Raw genomic sequence first — 19,164 nt, 5'->3', positions numbered from 1 at the left:
GCAGCGCGGGTTTGCGTCCCACCCAGAGACCACCACGTTTATTCGTGTAGTTACGTGTGCGTGTATAAAAAAACAAAATTACATCTAAAAAAAATGTGTAATAGCGCAAAAACGGACCACTGTGTGGACTCCAGTAGTCCCGGGAGAGGAGCTACATAATTTACATTAACATTAAAACATTTAATAAACAAAATAGCTTTAGTAGCTACTCAAACGGCTTGTATTACGAAGTAATAACACCACAATGCCCTGGATTTCTGCACCTCGGTCAATTTCGCTCCTTTCACTTGTAAATGCATGAGTTTGTGTGTTGGGTGCTGGGGTAGGAAGAGGGAGCTGGAGTTAGGGGACTGCCCAGTCAACTTTTTAAATTCCGAGATTCAAGTTGGGAGTTGACTATAGACTTTACGTTGAAAGACATACATATGGAGAGAAATGTGTCTTTATTTTCAAAGTCAGCCTGTATTTATGTAGTGGACTGGCTGTACATATATTTCCTTAAATGATTCATATGTGTATTGTAAAACATGAGAGGCGCTAAGAAATAAAAATAAAACAAAATAAACACTGGTCCAAATCGGCCTTGGACCATATGGATTTTTTCTGGAATCCCCTAGAACTAGTGCCGATCCTATTTAGTTTTTTTTTTTCCTCCGTAGGTCAGTCCGCCCCGGAGTACAACTCTGTTTCTACTGTTATCAAACGGCACCCTTGTGTGGTCGACGGATGGATAACAGCAGGATGAAAATGCCAAGGACAGTTTCAAACTACAATTATCTGCGAATGTTAACAACCCAATTACTTACTGTCTCCGCTGCACATCACGCTTTAAAAGGACGACACAATCCCACAGTAGTAAGATAGAGAACATCCACTGAAACTTTATTGAATATATGAAATGCTGAGGCGTACACGATAACAAGGTTTGAAGCTTTGTAAAGAGTGATTCTAAAAATTCCAAGCGGGCAGGTTTGACCAGCAGATGAAGCTCTTGCAGTGTGTCAAAGGCCTCAAAACAGTGCATCGTTTTAGGGTAATTGTCTCGAAAAGCCTCGGTTTCTCCATCCATCTTGTTGAGAATTGATTAGAATCTGGACCAACATTCTGATAGTTCGGTTTTTATTTATACATATGCTATGAGTTGAGCTGGGTATTGGTTGTAGCACAAACACGTATCGTAAACAGTATGTTCTGGGCCTAGACTAGAGTAACTTTGGTGGGTAACATTCAAGTGCAGAAGAGGAACAGTAACTAGAGCAGAGGTGCTCTAGTAATGTCCTTGAGAGCCCCTATCCAACCTGTTTTCCACGTTTCCCTCCTGCAGCAGCACAGCTGAATCTAATGATCAGTTAAACAACAAACTTTGCAAGAAGCCTGATCATAAAGTAACTTTGAGCAGCACGCGCAAGAACCAAACAAGGTTTAGTTGGATAAGTGCAGCAGACTTAAAATGACAATGTCTTTAGAGTTAAAATATTTGTTAGCACTTAGCAGCGGTTTCAATTAGGAATGTACTCTTAATGATGAAATGTGTGGCTCTTAAAAGAGCCGTTGGTTTAGGGTACAGAATTGCCAGTGCAATTTACTTGGAGCTGGTGTACTTGGTGACCGCCTTGGTGCCCTCAGACACGGCGTGCTTTGCTAGCTCACCAGGTAGCAGAAGACGCACGGCGGTCTGGATCTCTCTAGACGAGATGGTGGAGCGCTTGTTGTAATGAGCCAGACGAGAAGCCTCAGAGGCGATGCGCTCAAAGATGTCGTTGACGAACGAGTTCATGATACTCATGGCCTTGGACGAGATACCGGTGTCCGGGTGGACCTGCTTCAGCACCTTGTACACGTAGATGGCGTAACTCTCCTTTCTTCGGGCCCTCCTCTTCTTGCCGGGTTTACCCGGGGCTTTGGAGACGGCTTTCTTGGAGCCCTTCTTAGGCGCAGTTTTGGCGGCAGGTTCAGGCATGGTTCCGATAATGAAGTCGAGTTAGGAATCGTATGATGGTGAAATACTTCAGCCAGTGCTTTTATATCCGCTTCATGCAAATTTTAATGTGCCGGCGCCACTTTTTGATTGGTTTAAAAGCTCTTTTGAAATGAGTCCGTCTGGGGCGGTAAAAATGTGCCAGCGGCTGCTTTTTGATTGGCTTAAAAATCTCTTTTGAAACGAATCACTCGGAGAAGTGTCTATTTCTTGCCCGGTGCTTGTTGTGCAGTGTGCAAGTTTGTTCAACTTCCAGAAGTGAAAAATTGTGAACAAACTTTTCTTGATTTGGGAAGAGCAATAAGAAGAAAACTTAATTTACAATCAATTAAAAGTAAAAGTTGCTGCCGTTAGTAAAGACAACATTCTGAACTGACGCTAGCAGCCAACCAGGAAAGAGCATGAAATCAGTCCACCAATCAAGAGAGGGTGTCCGCACAACCGAATTGGCATATGCACTGATAACATAACAGCTTGTCTTGCTGACGGAAACGTCAAAATTATGAATTACAATTCATTCATAGTCTACATTTATCTAGGCTTCTCATTTCGGAAACATTATTTGGTGTATTTGAACATAAAACTGTTGTCAAAGCACAATTTTATTTGATGAACCTTCTAGCAAAATTTTACTTTCATAGGTCCAAATTCGTGTGTAAGAAACAATCCTTGACTGAGTTATTTTATTTTTGTATTCAGTTGATTTTCATCATTATCTTCTATCCAACAGCTGTGAAAACCCAATTACTGTAAACTTGACTATACTGTACTATATTTTTTGTCCTGGAATTGTTACTGTATGAAGTGTGTATTTTCCTACAACTTCAGTGGACTGTTAATCGTTCAGATGAAGGATAAATATTTTATTAAAATAACTGCACTATATACAGCTGTGAGGGCGCTGATAGCTCATATATAAGTACTTTGTTGTTAAACAGGGAATGATACTCTATATTAGAAGTGATGGGTGGTCCTTAAAAGGACCTTTGATTGTTGCGTTAAGGGGCCGCGATAGCTTAACCGCCGAAACCATAGAGAGTGCGCCCTTGTCTTTTCAGGGCATACACCACATCCATAGCGGTGACAGTCTTCCTCTTGGCGTGCTCAGTGTAGGTGACCGCATCACGAATGACGTTCTCCAGAAATACTTTGAGAACACCGCGAGTCTCCTCGTAGATGAGCCCGGAAATACGCTTAACTCCGCCACGGCGAGCCAGACGGCGAATGGCGGGCTTTGTGATACCCTGGATGTTGTCGCGGAGAACTTTGCGATGACGCTTGGCGCCTCCTTTGCCAAGTCCTTTACCACCTTTGCCCCTACCAGACATTATTATTGCTTAAAGCTTGACTGACGTTGAATTACTTGACTAAGCTGAGGGCGGCCTTTCTTATTACAAGTTTGCGGACCTGATAGAGCAACAACAGCTGAGCAATCTCGGGGGAGGAGCTTCACCTAACTCAACGCCAAAACACGATGGCACCAGGAAGTATTTTGTTTTTCCAATAAATGTGTTTAATACCGTGTAATGATTTGTCGAGTTATTTGTAAAAAATGACATTATATTGTGTATAAATTATATATGCTGGAATGATCTTTGAAGATGACTATGGTGGTATTAAAATGTTTTTCCCCCCAGAGGTCCAGATGTCCAATCCATGGAGACAAGTATTTACACGCCCCCAATCATCACTGAGACAGATTAAAATCTACAATCTGCACAACTCAATAGCTGTTAACTGTAGCAATCAGAATAGTGACCAAGCAAGTGTAAAGAGAAAACAAAAAACGGCCTTAGTTTTTTGGAAAGAGCACATCAAAACTTAAATCTAATACATGCAGGAATCAGTTCAAATTGAGTTTAAGTTCATTTTGAACTTGAAAAAGAATAAAAACAAAGCAAAAACAAACAAACAACAAAATAAAATACATTCTTAGTTTACCTCAATGGTAAATCAATTTAAAAAAATACAAAAATATATTGCTGAGGATAACAAAAGTCACTAATAATGTAATAATAATAATATAAAATAAATATTCAGAAAACTCATCATTATAAATCCACTGAAAAGATAGTAAAGTACAACCGAGATCCAAAAAGCCAACAATAACAAAGCACAAGACACGAACCATAGTAAACATAAATATGTTGTCAACAAATCAGCAACACTCATATAAAAATAACCCACTCACTGAATTGTCATTTGCATGACTGAGTTGAAGTTTTGCGGTTTCAATAAAATCTGATGGATTCTTATTTGAGCCACAAGTCAATACTCAATATTTACTTTTTATGGTTTACGTGTTTTTGTGTGGACGACTTCAGCAAATGAACAAATAAATTACACGCTCACACACCTTTTCTTTCTTTTTTTTTACGTAATTGTAGCAGAAATCTAACGCCATAACTATATAGCTATTCTTTTATCTCTAGATCATGGGTGTCAAACTCACTTTAATTCAGTGGCCACTTTCACCTAAATTTGATTTCAAATGAGCTGGACCAGTTTGTCCATGGCCTAATAAACTATAAATAATGACAGGACAAATATTTCCTGTTTTTGTGGTGCAAATAATCACAATTATATTTAGATTTTTCCCCCACTTTTTGATTATTATCCTATTGCAGAGTAATCTGAAATTTCTTAACAATAATGAGTAAAAAAAAAAATTTGTAACAGCCACATTTCAAAATGTTATTTAAGTGTTTGTTAGTGCGCCCCCCAGTGGACAAAATTAGCAACAATAGTTAATTTGAGTGAAAAACTGCAGTTTGTGTTCTGTCCTAACTGGCCAGATAGACCCCCTGAAGGGCCAGTTCTGCCCCACGGGCTGTATGTTTGACACACTTGCTAAATAGTTTTCCGTTCATTAGGTGGTTGCTCTCTGGTGCTACATGTACCTCCCTCCAATTCGGACAAATTGTTCTCGAAGTGAGTTAGTTGGTTGGCACTGGCAGCTCTGTGATTGGTCGTTAGTTATGAAGTGACAATTTCTTATGTTAATTCTGTGCTGTCTTAAAATGATCATTCAATCAGCTCCAGTAAAAAGTAATGAGTGCAATGTAAAATGCCGACTTTGCTGCCACCAAGTGGTCATACAACACACTGCAGGCTGTCCGCTTGGAGTGAACTGTACGCTGACCGCCTTTCGTGACAACAGATGGGATAACTTGATGGAAGTGGGTGGCTCTGAAAAGTGCCGTTAGTATGTGGTACAGGCGGAGCAATTTACTTGGAGCTGGTGTATTTGGTGGCAGTGAAAAACAAACACTGCCCTAAATTGTTTGCATGTACATTTGTTTAATTTCTTTGTCCTATTGGTGGGTGCAGTCAACAAACCCAATAGTTATTTTATTAATTTCATCATAGGGCACAATGACTCAACATTCCATAAATCCATGATTTTAAAAGAAGACACCACTAATAACTCATTTTCCAGTGCTGGATTGGGAATTGTGTATAAAGAATAAAAGTGCAAATATTTCCGGCATCTTATTCCCTGAATTTTCTTTTAAACCGATTAAGTATCAAAATAAAAACATACCGTGTCCAACGCCATTATCTTGGTCATGTGACCGTGATGACGTATCCCGTGCGCAATTGACAACTGCCGTCATTCACTTGAATGGGAGTTTGCTGACATGGGCAAGAAAAAGACCGTCTTCTATCCCAATTACTGCGCCAATTCCGATCACTGATCAGAGTAAAATCCTCAGCACGTCAGGTTTTATGTCATCCTGTGTGGGGGCGGGGCGGTGGGGGGTGGCCTCTCCTAATGTGGGCTAAAACGTGCTTAGCTTTACACAACATGTAGCATGGCCTGTTAGGCTGTAAGGTGAACCCCGTTTTTGTGTCATCCCGCTCCACAGAAAAGGAACTAGATGATCATTAGGTTATAATTAATGGCAATTGTAAGCCACCGACAAAAAGGTTGTCGCAAAATATCTTGCCAATTTCTTCATACCGAAGCATTTAATTCGGAACTAGCTTCTTCTGAGCGTAATAAGATTTTGGTTCGCAGTGGTGGTGCGGTTTGACACGTGACCGTGCTGCACCAATAGCGCACTCGCTTGAAGTCAACAATGCGAAAGTATGGCGGCCTCCGCGGTTTCATTCAGCATTACCGATAAAGAGAAAAAGACCTGAAAATACTAGGGATGTGAATTGCCTAATACCTGGCGATTCGATCCGTATCACGATTCATAAATCACGATTCGATTCAATACCGATTAATCCCGATATTAATCTATAAATCAATTATTGCAATTTTTTTAAATCAAATTTAGAAAATACTAATCAGTAAACTTGTACACTGTAAGATTTGTATGAATATATTTATCTGAAACTTCAGGCTTATAACTGTGAGCCACTGTATAGTTCGCAATCGGTTTCACGTTTGAACAGCATTGAAATTAAATATTAAGGCTTAATGTTCCATTAATATGCCATTCTTTTATTTAACATTCTTCCATGCTTAGTGTGAACCTGCTAAAATGCAACTACAGGATACAGCATTAAATGGAGAAGAAAAGAAAAAACATCCAAAAGGATGTAAAATATAATGAACAGTTATGAAAAGTAAATATTATTTTGCTCATCCTTGATGCAATTTGCATAAGCAAGCCAAAATATTGTCTTGACCACAACCACAGGAAAAATATATTTCTTTTAGAACGCAACAACTATGCAACTTAACTTTAGTGCAATTTAACAGAGGTAGATTGTCTACAGCAAGAAATAATAACTTGCTTAATTTGTACTTAAAATGCTAGTGCTTTCTCTTTAGATTTATTTTGCAGGAACACAAGTTGATCAACATTCCCAGCTTTAAGCACACTTCTTTGTGCAGTTACAATGTCTGTGCAGTGGAAAAGACTCTCTGCGGAGACACTTGTGCCTGGGATGCAGGGGAACTGACGGGCTACAGCGGAAATATGAGGATAGGCCCCCTTCATGGTCCATCCACTAATTGAGAGGATCACCATTTAGGGGCAAGGGATACTCTATCCTAAACATCTTCACCTCATCTTCTGCAAATTTTAGATGCATTTTTTTGTTTTGTTAAAATTAGAATATCCTCAAAAAGTTGAATAACTTCTCTAATTCCATTCAAAAAGTCAAACTTTCATAGATTATAGATTCAGGGCCCAGAATTTAAGTGATTTCAAGTATTTATTTATTTTTACATTATTTGGGCCTCCAACTCATAAAACCCATGAAAACAGGATGTCAAAAAATGACAAAATCATATTACGCTCCGAAGAAGCTAGTTCCGAATTAAATGCTTCGGTATTGAGGAATTGGCAGGATATTTTGCAACAAACTTTTTGTCGGTGATTTACCGTAGCTCGTCATTATTTATAATCTAAAGATCGTCTAGTATCCTTTCTGTGGAGCAGGATTCAATTTCTTAATGACTTTTTGCGGTACACCTTGCGGCCTAGAATTCGTACTGAACGTACTCAAACTTCGACACTGGCTTCCGGATCTACTTTATTGAAGTCAAACATGATTATTACACTTTGTGTCCGGTTAAACTTGTCTCGGATGCTCGTCGAAACTTCTCAACAAGGCACAGGTAACAGCCTTCGATGTACAAAAAAAGTCTTATGGAGCTTAATCAAACAGGAAGTGCACCATTTTGATTTACTTTGGAATTTGTCAACATTGTTTTGAGGCCTTTTATAGAGGTAATATTTTAACAAACTCCTCCTACAAAATGTATCCGATCATCTTCTAACTTGGCATGTTTCATCTTAAGATGTTGAAGACGCTGCTGCCGTGGTGATGGACTGATTGTAAAGAAAAATTAGGTTTTGTTTTGACGGTCTAAACATGGGCAAAAACTCACGAAACTTTGCACCCACATCAGACCTGTCATAAACATCAAATGTTAAAGATTTCTTGTGCAATTTTCTACAAACAGCTCAATAATTCCCTCCATAAATTTTTAATAAAGCATTCCAAGTTGTACATTTACTTATGAAAAATGAGATGCAAATCTGTCCGCCGAACACCTACAAAAAAGACTTTTGTAGCCATATGCTAAACCTAACAGTAAGTCCGCCATTTTGATTTTATTTGGGGAATGGCACACCATTTTTGGCCTTTTAATAATAATGAATACACATGAAACCTTGCCCACCATTTCTATTTTAGAGCTGGGTTCTTGTCCTGACAGTACCCCAACATGTAAGTACCCCAACCGTGGCCAGGGTTGCGAGGACCCTTTATAGCTACTCGCAGCTCTATTTAGTGGTTGTTGTCCCCCAAAAAATCCAACCCCACTCCACTTGGCATAACCAGCTTGGGAGCTCTGTGGGTTAACAATAACAACTGACTGAGCTAAACATCTGGTGACCTGTTTGTCAGTTCCATAGATAATAGGTGAGAGATATCAATGTTAAAGCTGCTCCATTCAGTAATATTATCTTGATATTTAAAGTGGTGAATAAAAACGCTACTCTATTGTGATAGAATAGAGAGACTGAGCCTTCATGGCAACGCCCCCTCCCGGACGCTGGAAGGCAAAAGAACCACTTGCCTCTGTTGAAAACATTGGAACTCGTACACAGCGTATAGTTCTGTCGAAGTGAGTTGAAGAAGATTGGAGCTGGCATAGAATGGCGTCCTTGACTCCTCGGCACTTAATATATACAACTAGCATAGACATGTAGCATATACACATACAATATGCACATAGCTCGAAGAGGCAACGTGGGTCCCCCTTTCCATGGGCTCACCACCGGTAGGAGTGGCCAAAGGGGTCAAGTGCATAGTGGGCTGGGCCGCAGCCAAGGGCGGGGACCTTGGCGGTTCGATCCCCGGCTACAGAAGCTAGCTCTTGGGACACAGAATATCATCTCTCTGGTGGGGAAGGAGCCGAGCTGGTGTGCGAGGCATAGAAATTCGGACTAGATATAGTCGGACTCTACTCCACACACGGCTTGGGCTCTGGTACCAATCCTCTTTAGAGGGGTTGGACTCTCTTTCACTCTGGAGTTTCACACGGTGAGAGGTACAGAGCAGGTGCGGGCATACTTATTGACCCCCGGCTTGGCGCCTGTACGTTGGAGTTTACCCCGGTAGATGAGAGGGTAGCCGCCCTCCGCCTTCGGGTGTGGCGACGGGTCCTGACTGTTGTTTATGCCTATGCACCAAACAGCAGTTGAGAGTACCCACACTATTTGGAGTCCTTGGAGGGTGTGCTGGAGAGCGCTCCCTCTGAGGACTCCCTCGTTCTGCTGGGAGACTTCAACGCTTACGTGGGCAATGACAGTGAGACCTGGAGGGGCGTGATTGGGAGGAACGGGCCCCCCGATCAGAACCCGAATGTTGTTCTGTTATTGGACTTCTGTGCTTGTCACGGATTGTTCATAACGAACACCATGTTCAAACATAGGGGTGTCCATATGTGCACTTGGCACCAGGACACCCTAGGCTGGATGGGTTCGATGATCGGATTTGCGGCCGCTTGTTTTGGACACTCGGGTGAAGAGAGGGGTGGAGTCAACTGATCACCACCTGGTGGTGTGTTGTCTCCGATGGTGAGGTAAGATGCCTGTCAGACCTGGCAGACCCAAACGTATTGCGAGGGTTTGGTTGGAACGTCTGTCTGAATCCCCTGTCAGAACTCGCACAACCTCATCACAATTTGGCAAAGTACAACCCAGTGTTTCATCTTTCAAACTCTGCACACATTGAATTGGCAATGTACCACACCAAACATAAGTATCCCTGGATTTAGGTGTAAAAAAGAACTGCAGATGCCGATTTGAATTCTTCCGAGCGGTACAACCCTCAACACAGCAAGTTTAAGCCATACGGAAGGACAATAAATCGCAAATATTAAGAAAGTTCAGAGCGTTTGTAATCCAGCGCTCAACAGTAAGTGGTTGCCCCCATTTCAAAATGGCATTGGGTTGCTATGGGCAGTGACGTCATAATCGCCCGGTTGTCCGACTGCGAAAGTGTTTGATAGATTTATTTTTCCATAAAGTGGTTTGATGTTTCTGTATATGGCTGGACAACAAGTTTATTTCATGTTGCAGATGTTCTGACAAACTCAAGTTTATCCTGGTTTGTGTTTCCGAAATACTTTGTACTGTGCACAAATTTAGTTTAGTTGTGTTGATGTGATACATTTTTTCAGTCAGTCATATCGCCCAGTGCTATGTTGCGGTCTATTTAAATAAGTGATCTAATAAAGGCAAACTTAGAAGATGCTTTTCGTTGTCTCTTTTTTTTTTTTTACATGTTCACACACATTGTTTCGAATATTGAAATGAGTCGTATCGAATCGAGAATCATATCGGTCCCAAACTTAATCAAATCGTACCAAACTTTTGTGCTCCTAAAGATATAGTTTTTCAATTGAATTGCATCCTGCATGTGTATCGAGATATATATATCAAATTGGCCTTATGCCAGAGGTTCCCAGTTGCTAACTAGTCGGCCACTGTAGCGTGATTTGATGTAACATTTTGAATTAAAATACAATAAAATAAAAAACTAGGAAAAGTAAAGACAAATAAAATGCACATTACAAGCAAAACAGATCATTCATTCAGTCAGTAGTTGGCGACCAACAGAGCTTGAGTACACAAGAAAGATGTGCTTTCTGTACGATGTTTAAACGTAAATGCTACAACGAATTTAGATAGGTTCCTTGATCACTGCTATTCTTACCAGCACACTTGTGCCGCTTAGCTTTAGCCTTACTTGGGAATCTTTCACCACAAACTGAGCAGGCAGAAGGTTTCTCAGCAGTGTGTGTTCTTGTGTGGTCTTTCAAGGTTGTACTGTGAGCGAATTTTTGACCACAATCTGAGCAGGCAAAAGGTTTCTCACCAGTGTGTGTTCTTACGTGTACAATTAAGTGTCCTTTCCTAGCGAATTTTTGTCCACAATCTGAGCAGGCAAATGGTTTCTCACCAGTGTGAGTTTTTGTGTGGCCTTTCAAAGTTGCACTGTGAGCGAATTTTTGACCACAATCTGAGCAGGCAAAAGGTTTCTCACCAGTGTGTGTTCTTACGTGTACAATTAAGTGTCCTTTCCTAGCGAATTTTTTACCACAAACTGAGCAGGCAAAAGGTTTCTCACCAGTGTGTTTTCTTACGTGTACAATTAAGTTTGCTCTCATAGTGAACTTTTGTCCACAATCTGAGCAGGCAAAAGGTTTTTCACCAGTGTGGGTTCTTTCGTGGGCTTTCAAGGTTGCATTGAGAGTGAATTTTTGACCGCAATCTGAGCAGGAAAAAGGTTTCTCACCAGTGTGTGTTCTTACATGTACATTTAAGTGTCCATTCCGAGCAAATTTTTTACCACAAACTGTGCAGAGAAAGCGTTTCTCTCTATTGTGGACAATCACATGTCTTTCCAATTTATACTTGTAACCAAAAGTTTCTCCACATTGAGAACATTTCCAACATTTGTTGTCAGTATTACATGTCACATCGCCTTCAGACTGTTCATCGTCATCAGTGTGAGGAGAGTCTGATGTGTCGTCACCATGTGACGTTGGAGCCAACCGACTGTCTGCTTGTGATCCTCCACAGTGTTCACCATCAATTTCTGTTGTCATGTGTTGACTCGAGCTGCTGCTTGGAGGTTCCGACCTTTTGTTCGCTTCATATCGACCTTCATCTTCCGTCTTCAAATGGACACCAGTCAATGGCAACTCTGTGAAATCCTTCTCCTCTTTGATGTATGATGGAAGCTTCTCTTTTTTTATGTTAGGGGGCTGCAACTGCTCCTCTTCTTTAATGTGAAGAGGGTTCATGTCGTCGTCCTCTTTTACGCCAGGGAACTCTGGCTCCTGCCGTTCAGGACAAAGATATTTTTCACCGATGCCTGCGGGAAACAAGACACACATGGTTTGGTAAAGTTGGTCTGTTGTGACTTTGATGTTGTGTGTTCTTTTTTATTTAAATGGTAAATGGACTCCTTTTTATATAGTGGTTTAAGCCTCAAATTCACCCAGATGGGCCATGTGAGCTTATGAATAGCATTAGGGTTAGCCGTTAGCTGGCAAATTTAACGGATCATCGATTCGATCTGGAAAACAGAACGCAAACTTGTCAAGCCTCTAACACGATTGTTCTGGATATATATGTTTTTTTAAATCAGTTGTCTGTCATTAAAGGGATACTTGACTCATTAAACCATTTTCAGCAGTAAAAAGTTACTATTTTGTCCAGAAAGAATTTGATAACTTCATTATTTTTCTTTAACTCTTTCACTGCCACTGACGTTAAAAGACGTCAAGTAAAAACCTACGGAGGGCTGCCAATGACGTTAAATGACGTCATCCAATTTTTTTATTCTATTTTTTTGAAACGGGTGCGGGCAAGCCTTCCAGAGCTGTGGTGAAAGTTTCAAGGAGGTCTGTTGTGCCTAATGACTATTTTTGGCCCCTAGAGGGCAGCGATGACTCTCTTTTGACAAGATCGGGTGGGCGTCAGTAGAGGCGGAGCTGGAGCGTCAAGCAGGAGATGAGAATGGAAGACAAAGGAAAAATGGCGACCGGTTGCGAGCAGCTCACGCCCGAGCCGTTTTTTTCAAAGACCAAAAGCATCGACCAACGATAAAGAGCACATTGATGACGACGATGATCATCATGGATGATGATGATGATGATGGTGAATCCGAGGTTGACGGCGAAGTTGCAAGCGTTGACACAGCAGCTATGACGACGTCATAAACGCGGAGCACAACAGAGCATGCTCAGGCGGACGTTCGATCGGACGACGGAGAGTGCCCCGAGTCCAATGCATATTCATCGGAGGAGTGTGTACAGTCTGCTACTTGCTATTTATTCCCCGGAAAAAAAGGCCGTCAAGAAAGTGTAACGTTTGCACGCGAAACGCACAAAGCTAAAGTGAAACTAATCTGTTGTGCGAGTCCTGCTGCGTCTCCTTGCACGCAGGGGAGCGTTATAAAAAGAAAAACTGTATTTGAAACATCCACATAATTGTAAGTAGTACCACAGTTGCATATATTTGTAAATAGTTTGCGAAATTGTTTTGTCAAATTGTTACACTGTTGAATGGAAATAAACGTATTTTGCAAACTAAAAACACTTTTTCATTGTTGGTGAAAGCATTTTACAGAAGTAAAGCACTATTTAGGTGTTTGTGGCATCATTCATGGACAAAAAGAAGTGTACAATTCACTAGAGTGCATGAAATAACATCGTTTCACAAAAAGCTCTTTTTCTCCGCTTTTTGTTTCAAAACAGAGCATTTCGGTGAAACTAACCATTTTCTATTGTTGATTACTGAAGAACGGAATAAGGTAGAAACAATTTTTTTTTCTGATGAAAGATGAGAGTCCAATCTTTCATTTGGTAGTATGTGTGTTTCCATAGTCCAAACACAACATTTTCTGTGGACCTTGAAAGATCAGTCAAAATGCTTAAATCGGCTGGCACTGACGACATCCCGTTTCTGAAAACGTCTGGCAGTCAGAGTTAAAAAAAAAAAAAACGTCTTTTTTTTTTTTAAACACATTTTTCCACTTTCTGTCAACTGAAGATGACATAACCTGTGCTGAGGAAGTAGGTAACGACCAATCATGGCTCAGTTTACTGACCAAAACCAGAAAACGGGTGAGCTGTTTTGATTGTTCATGACCTAGTTCCTCAACACAGGGGATGTCATCTTCAGTCGACAGCAAGTGGAAAAAATAGTTTTTTCAAACTATTAATTGTACAAGACAAATAATGACGTTATCAAATTCATTCTGGACAAAATATTAACTTTTTACAGCTCAAAATGGCTCAATGAGTCAAGTATCCCTTTTACTGTGGACAGTACGCCACTGTGTATGCAATTCATTAATGAATTTGATGGAGGGGGAAAACAATTAAATATTAGGGAGAAAAGCCAGTATTACTGATGCAACAAAAAGTCTTCACACTAAGGCCAAAAAAACAGCCATTGTTCATAGTGTGTCATTAACTGAGCACCTAAAGAAGAAAAAAACTGTTCTCTCGCAAAATGTTTGCCATCCATTTATTTTATTTCACCATCGCAAACCTGGTGGGAAAAAAAAAGGCTATATGGTAATTCTTGATTCCGTTACTTCTGACATACCTATAACCGCAGTACAGAGCAACAAAACCCGTCTAAGAAACATGAAAAACAATGACCAACAGAGGGAGACATGAGGACTCGCTAAAGCGCGCCGAGATCTTAATTATGTCGTAAGAATGGTAAAACGGACGCTCAAATGCCAAAATTGCGTGCAGGTGCTCACGCGGAATGATCACATCAATTTACATCCTTGGAATGTTTTCTCTCTACGACTATGAGTGCTACTAAAAGATTTGTCTGAGTCATGTTTTGTTTTTTCTTTTAGGAGAGCTCAGTATTATTCATTTGGCAGCCTTCCCGAGTCAACATATCACCATCGCTCTTTAATTCACCTGAAACCTGTTAGAAATCCAAGACCCTTCACTATGACCGTGGTCTAGTGTCCTCCAGGACTGGTGTGGTATTACGCAATCAAATTGCTAATTTGTAATGATTTTTTTTTTTAATCAGGTGTGTTGACAGTCAAATATGGCAAATTCTGCTTTTGTTTTGACATGCAACATCATATTTTGATGGGACCTTTTTTGTGGGACACCTGGGGTGGTCTAATGTCCTCCAGGCCTAGTGTGGTATTACGATATGGAATTGTTCATTTTTAATGATTTTTTTTTAATTACTAGAAAGTAGGGGTGTGAATTGCCTGGTACCTGGCGATTCGATTCATATCATGATTCATAGGTCACGATTCGATTCGATACAGATGAATCTCGATGCAAATCTATAAATAGATTATTGTGATTTTTTTTAACTCAAATTTAGAAAATACAAATCAGTAAACTTGTACATGTGCACTGTAAGATTTGTATGAAAATGCATTTATTTATCTGAAAATTCAGACTTATAACTGAGCCACTGCATTTAACAAACAGGTTGCAGTCTGTTGCATGTTTGAACAGCACTGAAATAAAATATTAAGGCTTAATGTTCCATTAATATAACATTCTTCCATGCTCAATGTCTGAATCCTAACCCTAAGTAGGACGTTTTGTTGAATATTTCCATGAAAAAAATGTATGTTTAAAAATCGCATATCGAATCGATTCAAGAATTGCGCGTTGTAATATCGCGATATATTGCCGAATCTATTTTTTCTAACACCCCTACTAGGAAGAGGGTGTACAACTGTGCGTTGAATGAGAAAAGAAAGGATTAAACTAACTTAATTTAAAAAATGGTCATTAAAGTTATTCTGTTATTTTTATGTCTGTCTTAGAATTTCAGATGGTAGGTGTGGAGACCCTAATAGCCATCCTTGGATGGGTTAAAGAGCCTCAACTCTTGGGGAGAAATCAAAGCTGAGAGTATAAAGACTCGGCAGACTTTTGACATTATGTCCTGGGAAATTAGAAATTGGTGGGGGGGTTTCTTCTTCGGCGTTTTGGTTTATGCATCCCAAGCAGGTAGTGTCTGGATTTGTTTTTTTTAACCATTTTTGTAATTTTGTAGACTTTAAGCCACTTTTCCACCCCAATTTCAAAGTGTTTATATTATATTGGTAATATTGTTGTTGTTTTAATTTCATGGCAATATGTTTAAAAATGTGTAAAAAGAAATAAATACATAAAAATTACAAAATATATCTTCACATTCAAATGTTTGTGATGGTTGGATAATGTTTGGAAAAACAACGTATTTGATTTAGATCTAAATAGGATAGTTTGGTTAATGTTAACATCAAGAGATGTATTTATATCCAATGGTAAAATAAGCATGGCATTAGTGTTAATGTTAACCTAATTAAAAGTTCCAAATACACGTGATGGGATTTGTCATCCTGGAACTACATCAAGGTAAGGATCACAGGTTAAATTTGGTCCCTTTTTTAGACAACCCGATTTAACATTCAATTTTGACAACTTTAATTTTGGTTTGTTGTGAATAATATGTTTAACATCTATACGACGAAATGGAGTTTAAATTTGGTATAAAAGTGAACGTCTGGCAAACATCTAAATTTAGACGTTGATAAATAAGACGTCTAGTAGTGGTTATTTAAACGTCTAAGATTAGACGAGGCGTATACAATTGGTATAAAAATTACCGTCTAGAAAACGTCTAATTTTAGCGGTTATTTAAATGTCTAAGAATAGACGAGGGGTCTAGACGTAGATGTCTAAAAAAAAAAAACTTTAATTTTTAGACTAGACGTTTAAGTACCATTTAGTCTAATAGACGTCTTTTAGACCGAAAAATGCTGGGTGGGCTATCACTATTATGTTTTTAGCCATTTTTTTTAAATACAAGTTTACTATACATAAAAAAATACATTGCTATTGATAAGAAGAACACACATTGGCAATATAAACTCATCTTTCCTTTGTGTGTAAATTAATTTGAGTATGTTGATTATTTTATTTATGGTGTACAGTCTGGGATTATTTAATTACCGGACCAAATATCAGTTACAATATCTATATTTGGAAAAAAATACATCTTGATACAAATATGAATCAAAGGCAGTGATCTCGCACCAGAGTTAAAATACTATACCACACACTATATAGTAAAGGGTCCTCATTACAAGTTAACTTTATATACAAGCTATGGTTGCAAATTGTTCATTTAAAAAAAAAAATTCTCAAAAATCATGATAATATAAATTAATCCCCAATTTAAAATAAAATAAAAAGGGCACAGCAGGCCCATACGGCGCCCACACGGCGCCCCACCGGCCCACGACCACCATTTTTAACCAATTATATTCCCATACTTGTTTAAATAAACAGTAAACACTGATTGTGATCTTGTAAGCATATTCAGCTGTAATTTTGATTTTTGGAACAAAATCAATTTGAATATTCGAGGTTGGAGGAATGGCATATACGGGTAAAAAAAACTTATACAACAACATTTTGTGAACAACCGTGAGCCGGTCTGAGCCATGAGCCGCCAATAATCCTGTCATGATCTTGACAATGTTAAAATTGTGGAAATTTATTATGGCTTTCTATAAACTAGGAGCACTGCTTGGGGCTTTTCTAACATTTTTAATACATTGTCTTTTTTTAACATTGCTTCTTTGCATTTGTCAATGTCTTTAATCATGGGGGACGTTGAGATATTAAGTCATTTGTTTAAAATGCATGAACATTTTGCAATTAAAAAAATCTGGATAAAAAAAAATATTGGACCGTGATGTCATTGTATTGAACCGAACCGTGAATTTTGTGTAATGTTGCACCCTACTGTATTAGTGGTGCAATGATATCCAAAATTAAAAATTCACGGTTCGATTCAATACATTAATGTCACGGTTCAATATTTACTGTATATACATATCATTTCTGGAGTCGGACCGAAAGCTCTTAAGTCCCAATTTTATATTTCTTCTAAAACCTGTACTATTGGTCAGACCATACATGTGGGTGTTTTTGTTGTTGTTGTTTTATTTTTTAACAAATAATTAACCAACCTAAAGTGTTGAAATTTACTGTCATTCAGAAACTTAAATGGTTGATGCAAACAAAACAGTGAAATTCATTCTTTTAAGAAGCTCCCCTAAATTCTTACAGCGATCCTAGCATAAATCACGTACTAATAATAACTTACGTGTTTTCAATAAAAAACACATTGAAGTTAGCAGTATGAGACAGTGGCAACGTAAGATGGCTGCCTTGTGGCTTCGCCCGCGAGGGACCATTAACGGTCCATTCAGTGTAAATCCGTGCTGATTAGAGCCATTCACGGCAAAGTTACGCTTGGATGAAGAGTCCGTTAAAAGTAAATTCAGGAAGATTATTGAGAAGTATTGCCTACACAAGTGACAAACCTGCGGTCTTGAACACAACTCGAGGCTGCTTGCAGACAGCGTCAAACAGTTGACGTTGTCGCTCGTTCTCCTCTTGTGCTCCACAAAGCTCCTCTTCGTACTTTACTTTCGTTCTTGCGTACAATTTCAACCGGTATTCACGACACTTCAAGCTCACAATTGATTTCTGCTGAGCCAATTTGCCGACAACAAACGCGTCTCCCTTGTTAGCGGCTAGCAAGCTAAGCTAAGCAAAGCCACGACGAGCACTGAGACGACTTTAACCGGACACGATTGTAACAATTATGTTTGACTTTAACGAAGTACTGAAACCCGCAGAGCGTCGAAGTTTGAGTACGTTCAGTCCAAAAGGGAGTCGACTCAACAGTCAAGCCAGCTGCTCTTCATTTTAAGTTCGCCCTTTTCTACTAGGACTTACGGTAGTGTGCGAGAAGTGACGCGAGCGCGGAGGACGACACCCGGTTTTAAAAATAAAATGTTATTGACAAGAAGTTTATTATTATTATTATTATTATTTATTGACAAACTGTTTAAATGATGTTTCAGTATAATACAGCGCCAACTCACGTTTCATTGTGTATACACTATTGTGGGGTAAATACTTGTGAACACACATATGTATGTATATATATATATGTGTAAGTCACATATGTATGTACATATATATATATATATATATATATATATTAGAGGTGTGAATTGCCTAGTACCTTTCGATTCGTATCACGATTCATAGGTCACGATTCGATTCGATACCGATTAATCCCGATGCGAATCTATAAATTGATTATTGCGATTTTTTAAAATCAAGTTTAGAAAATACCCATCAGTAAACTTGTACATGCACACTGTAAGATTTCTATGAAAATGTATTTATTTATCTGAAAATTCAGGCTTATAACTGAGCCACTGCATTTAATGAACAGGTTGCAGTCTGTTTCATGTTTGAACAGCACTGAAATAAAATATTAAGGCTTAGTGTTCCATTAATATAACATTCTTCCATGCTTAATGTGTGAATCCTAACCCTAAGTAAGACGTTTTGTTGAATATTCACATGCAAAATGTATGTTTGAAAATCGATTCGGTTGCATATCGAATCGATTCAAGAATTGCGCACTGAAATATCGTGATATATTGCCGAATCGATTTTTTCTAACACCACTAATATATATATATATATATATATATATATATATATATATATATATATATATATATATATATATATATATATATATATATATATACACACACACACACACACACACACACACACACACAACATAGTTAGTTTTACGCATAGCACAATATTGCTTTTA

The 19,164-nt window shown here is 39.0% G+C and overlaps 3 protein-coding genes across 3 annotated transcripts; all 3 read right to left on the bottom strand.

Moving 5' to 3' along the window:
* Positions 1 to 1,291: 1,291 nt before the first annotated feature.
* LOC144063770 (histone H2B 1/2-like) lies at positions 1,292 to 1,975 on the bottom strand. The gene has a single exon (XM_077585608.1). The coding sequence runs from the start codon at positions 1,958 to 1,960 to the stop codon at positions 1,583 to 1,585; it is 378 nt and encodes a 125-aa protein (XP_077441734.1). The 5' UTR covers positions 1,961 to 1,975; the 3' UTR covers positions 1,292 to 1,582.
* A 969-nt stretch (positions 1,976 to 2,944) lies between these two features.
* LOC144063777 (histone H4) lies at positions 2,945 to 3,315 on the bottom strand. The gene has a single exon (XM_077585616.1). It carries the CDS (start codon positions 3,304 to 3,306, stop codon positions 2,995 to 2,997), a length of 312 nt encoding a protein of 103 aa, XP_077441742.1. The 5' UTR covers positions 3,307 to 3,315; the 3' UTR covers positions 2,945 to 2,994.
* A 6,665-nt stretch (positions 3,316 to 9,980) lies between these two features.
* On the bottom strand, positions 9,981 to 18,252 carry LOC144063754 (uncharacterized). Its single transcript, XM_077585592.1, has 2 exons — positions 17,843 to 18,252; positions 9,981 to 11,830 (listed from the first exon to the last, which is right to left on the bottom strand). Exon 2 carries the CDS (start codon positions 11,757 to 11,759, stop codon positions 10,623 to 10,625), a length of 1,137 nt encoding a protein of 378 aa, XP_077441718.1. The 5' UTR covers positions 11,760 to 11,830; positions 17,843 to 18,252; the 3' UTR covers positions 9,981 to 10,622.
* Positions 18,253 to 19,164: the final 912 nt, after the last annotated feature.

The sequence above is a fragment of the Vanacampus margaritifer genome, chromosome 14, assembly GCF_051991255.1.
Source record: "Vanacampus margaritifer isolate UIUO_Vmar chromosome 14, RoL_Vmar_1.0, whole genome shotgun sequence".
Classification (NCBI taxonomy): Eukaryota; Metazoa; Chordata; class Actinopteri; order Syngnathiformes; family Syngnathidae; genus Vanacampus; species Vanacampus margaritifer.
This window is presented reverse-complemented; position numbering and strand designations above follow the sequence as displayed.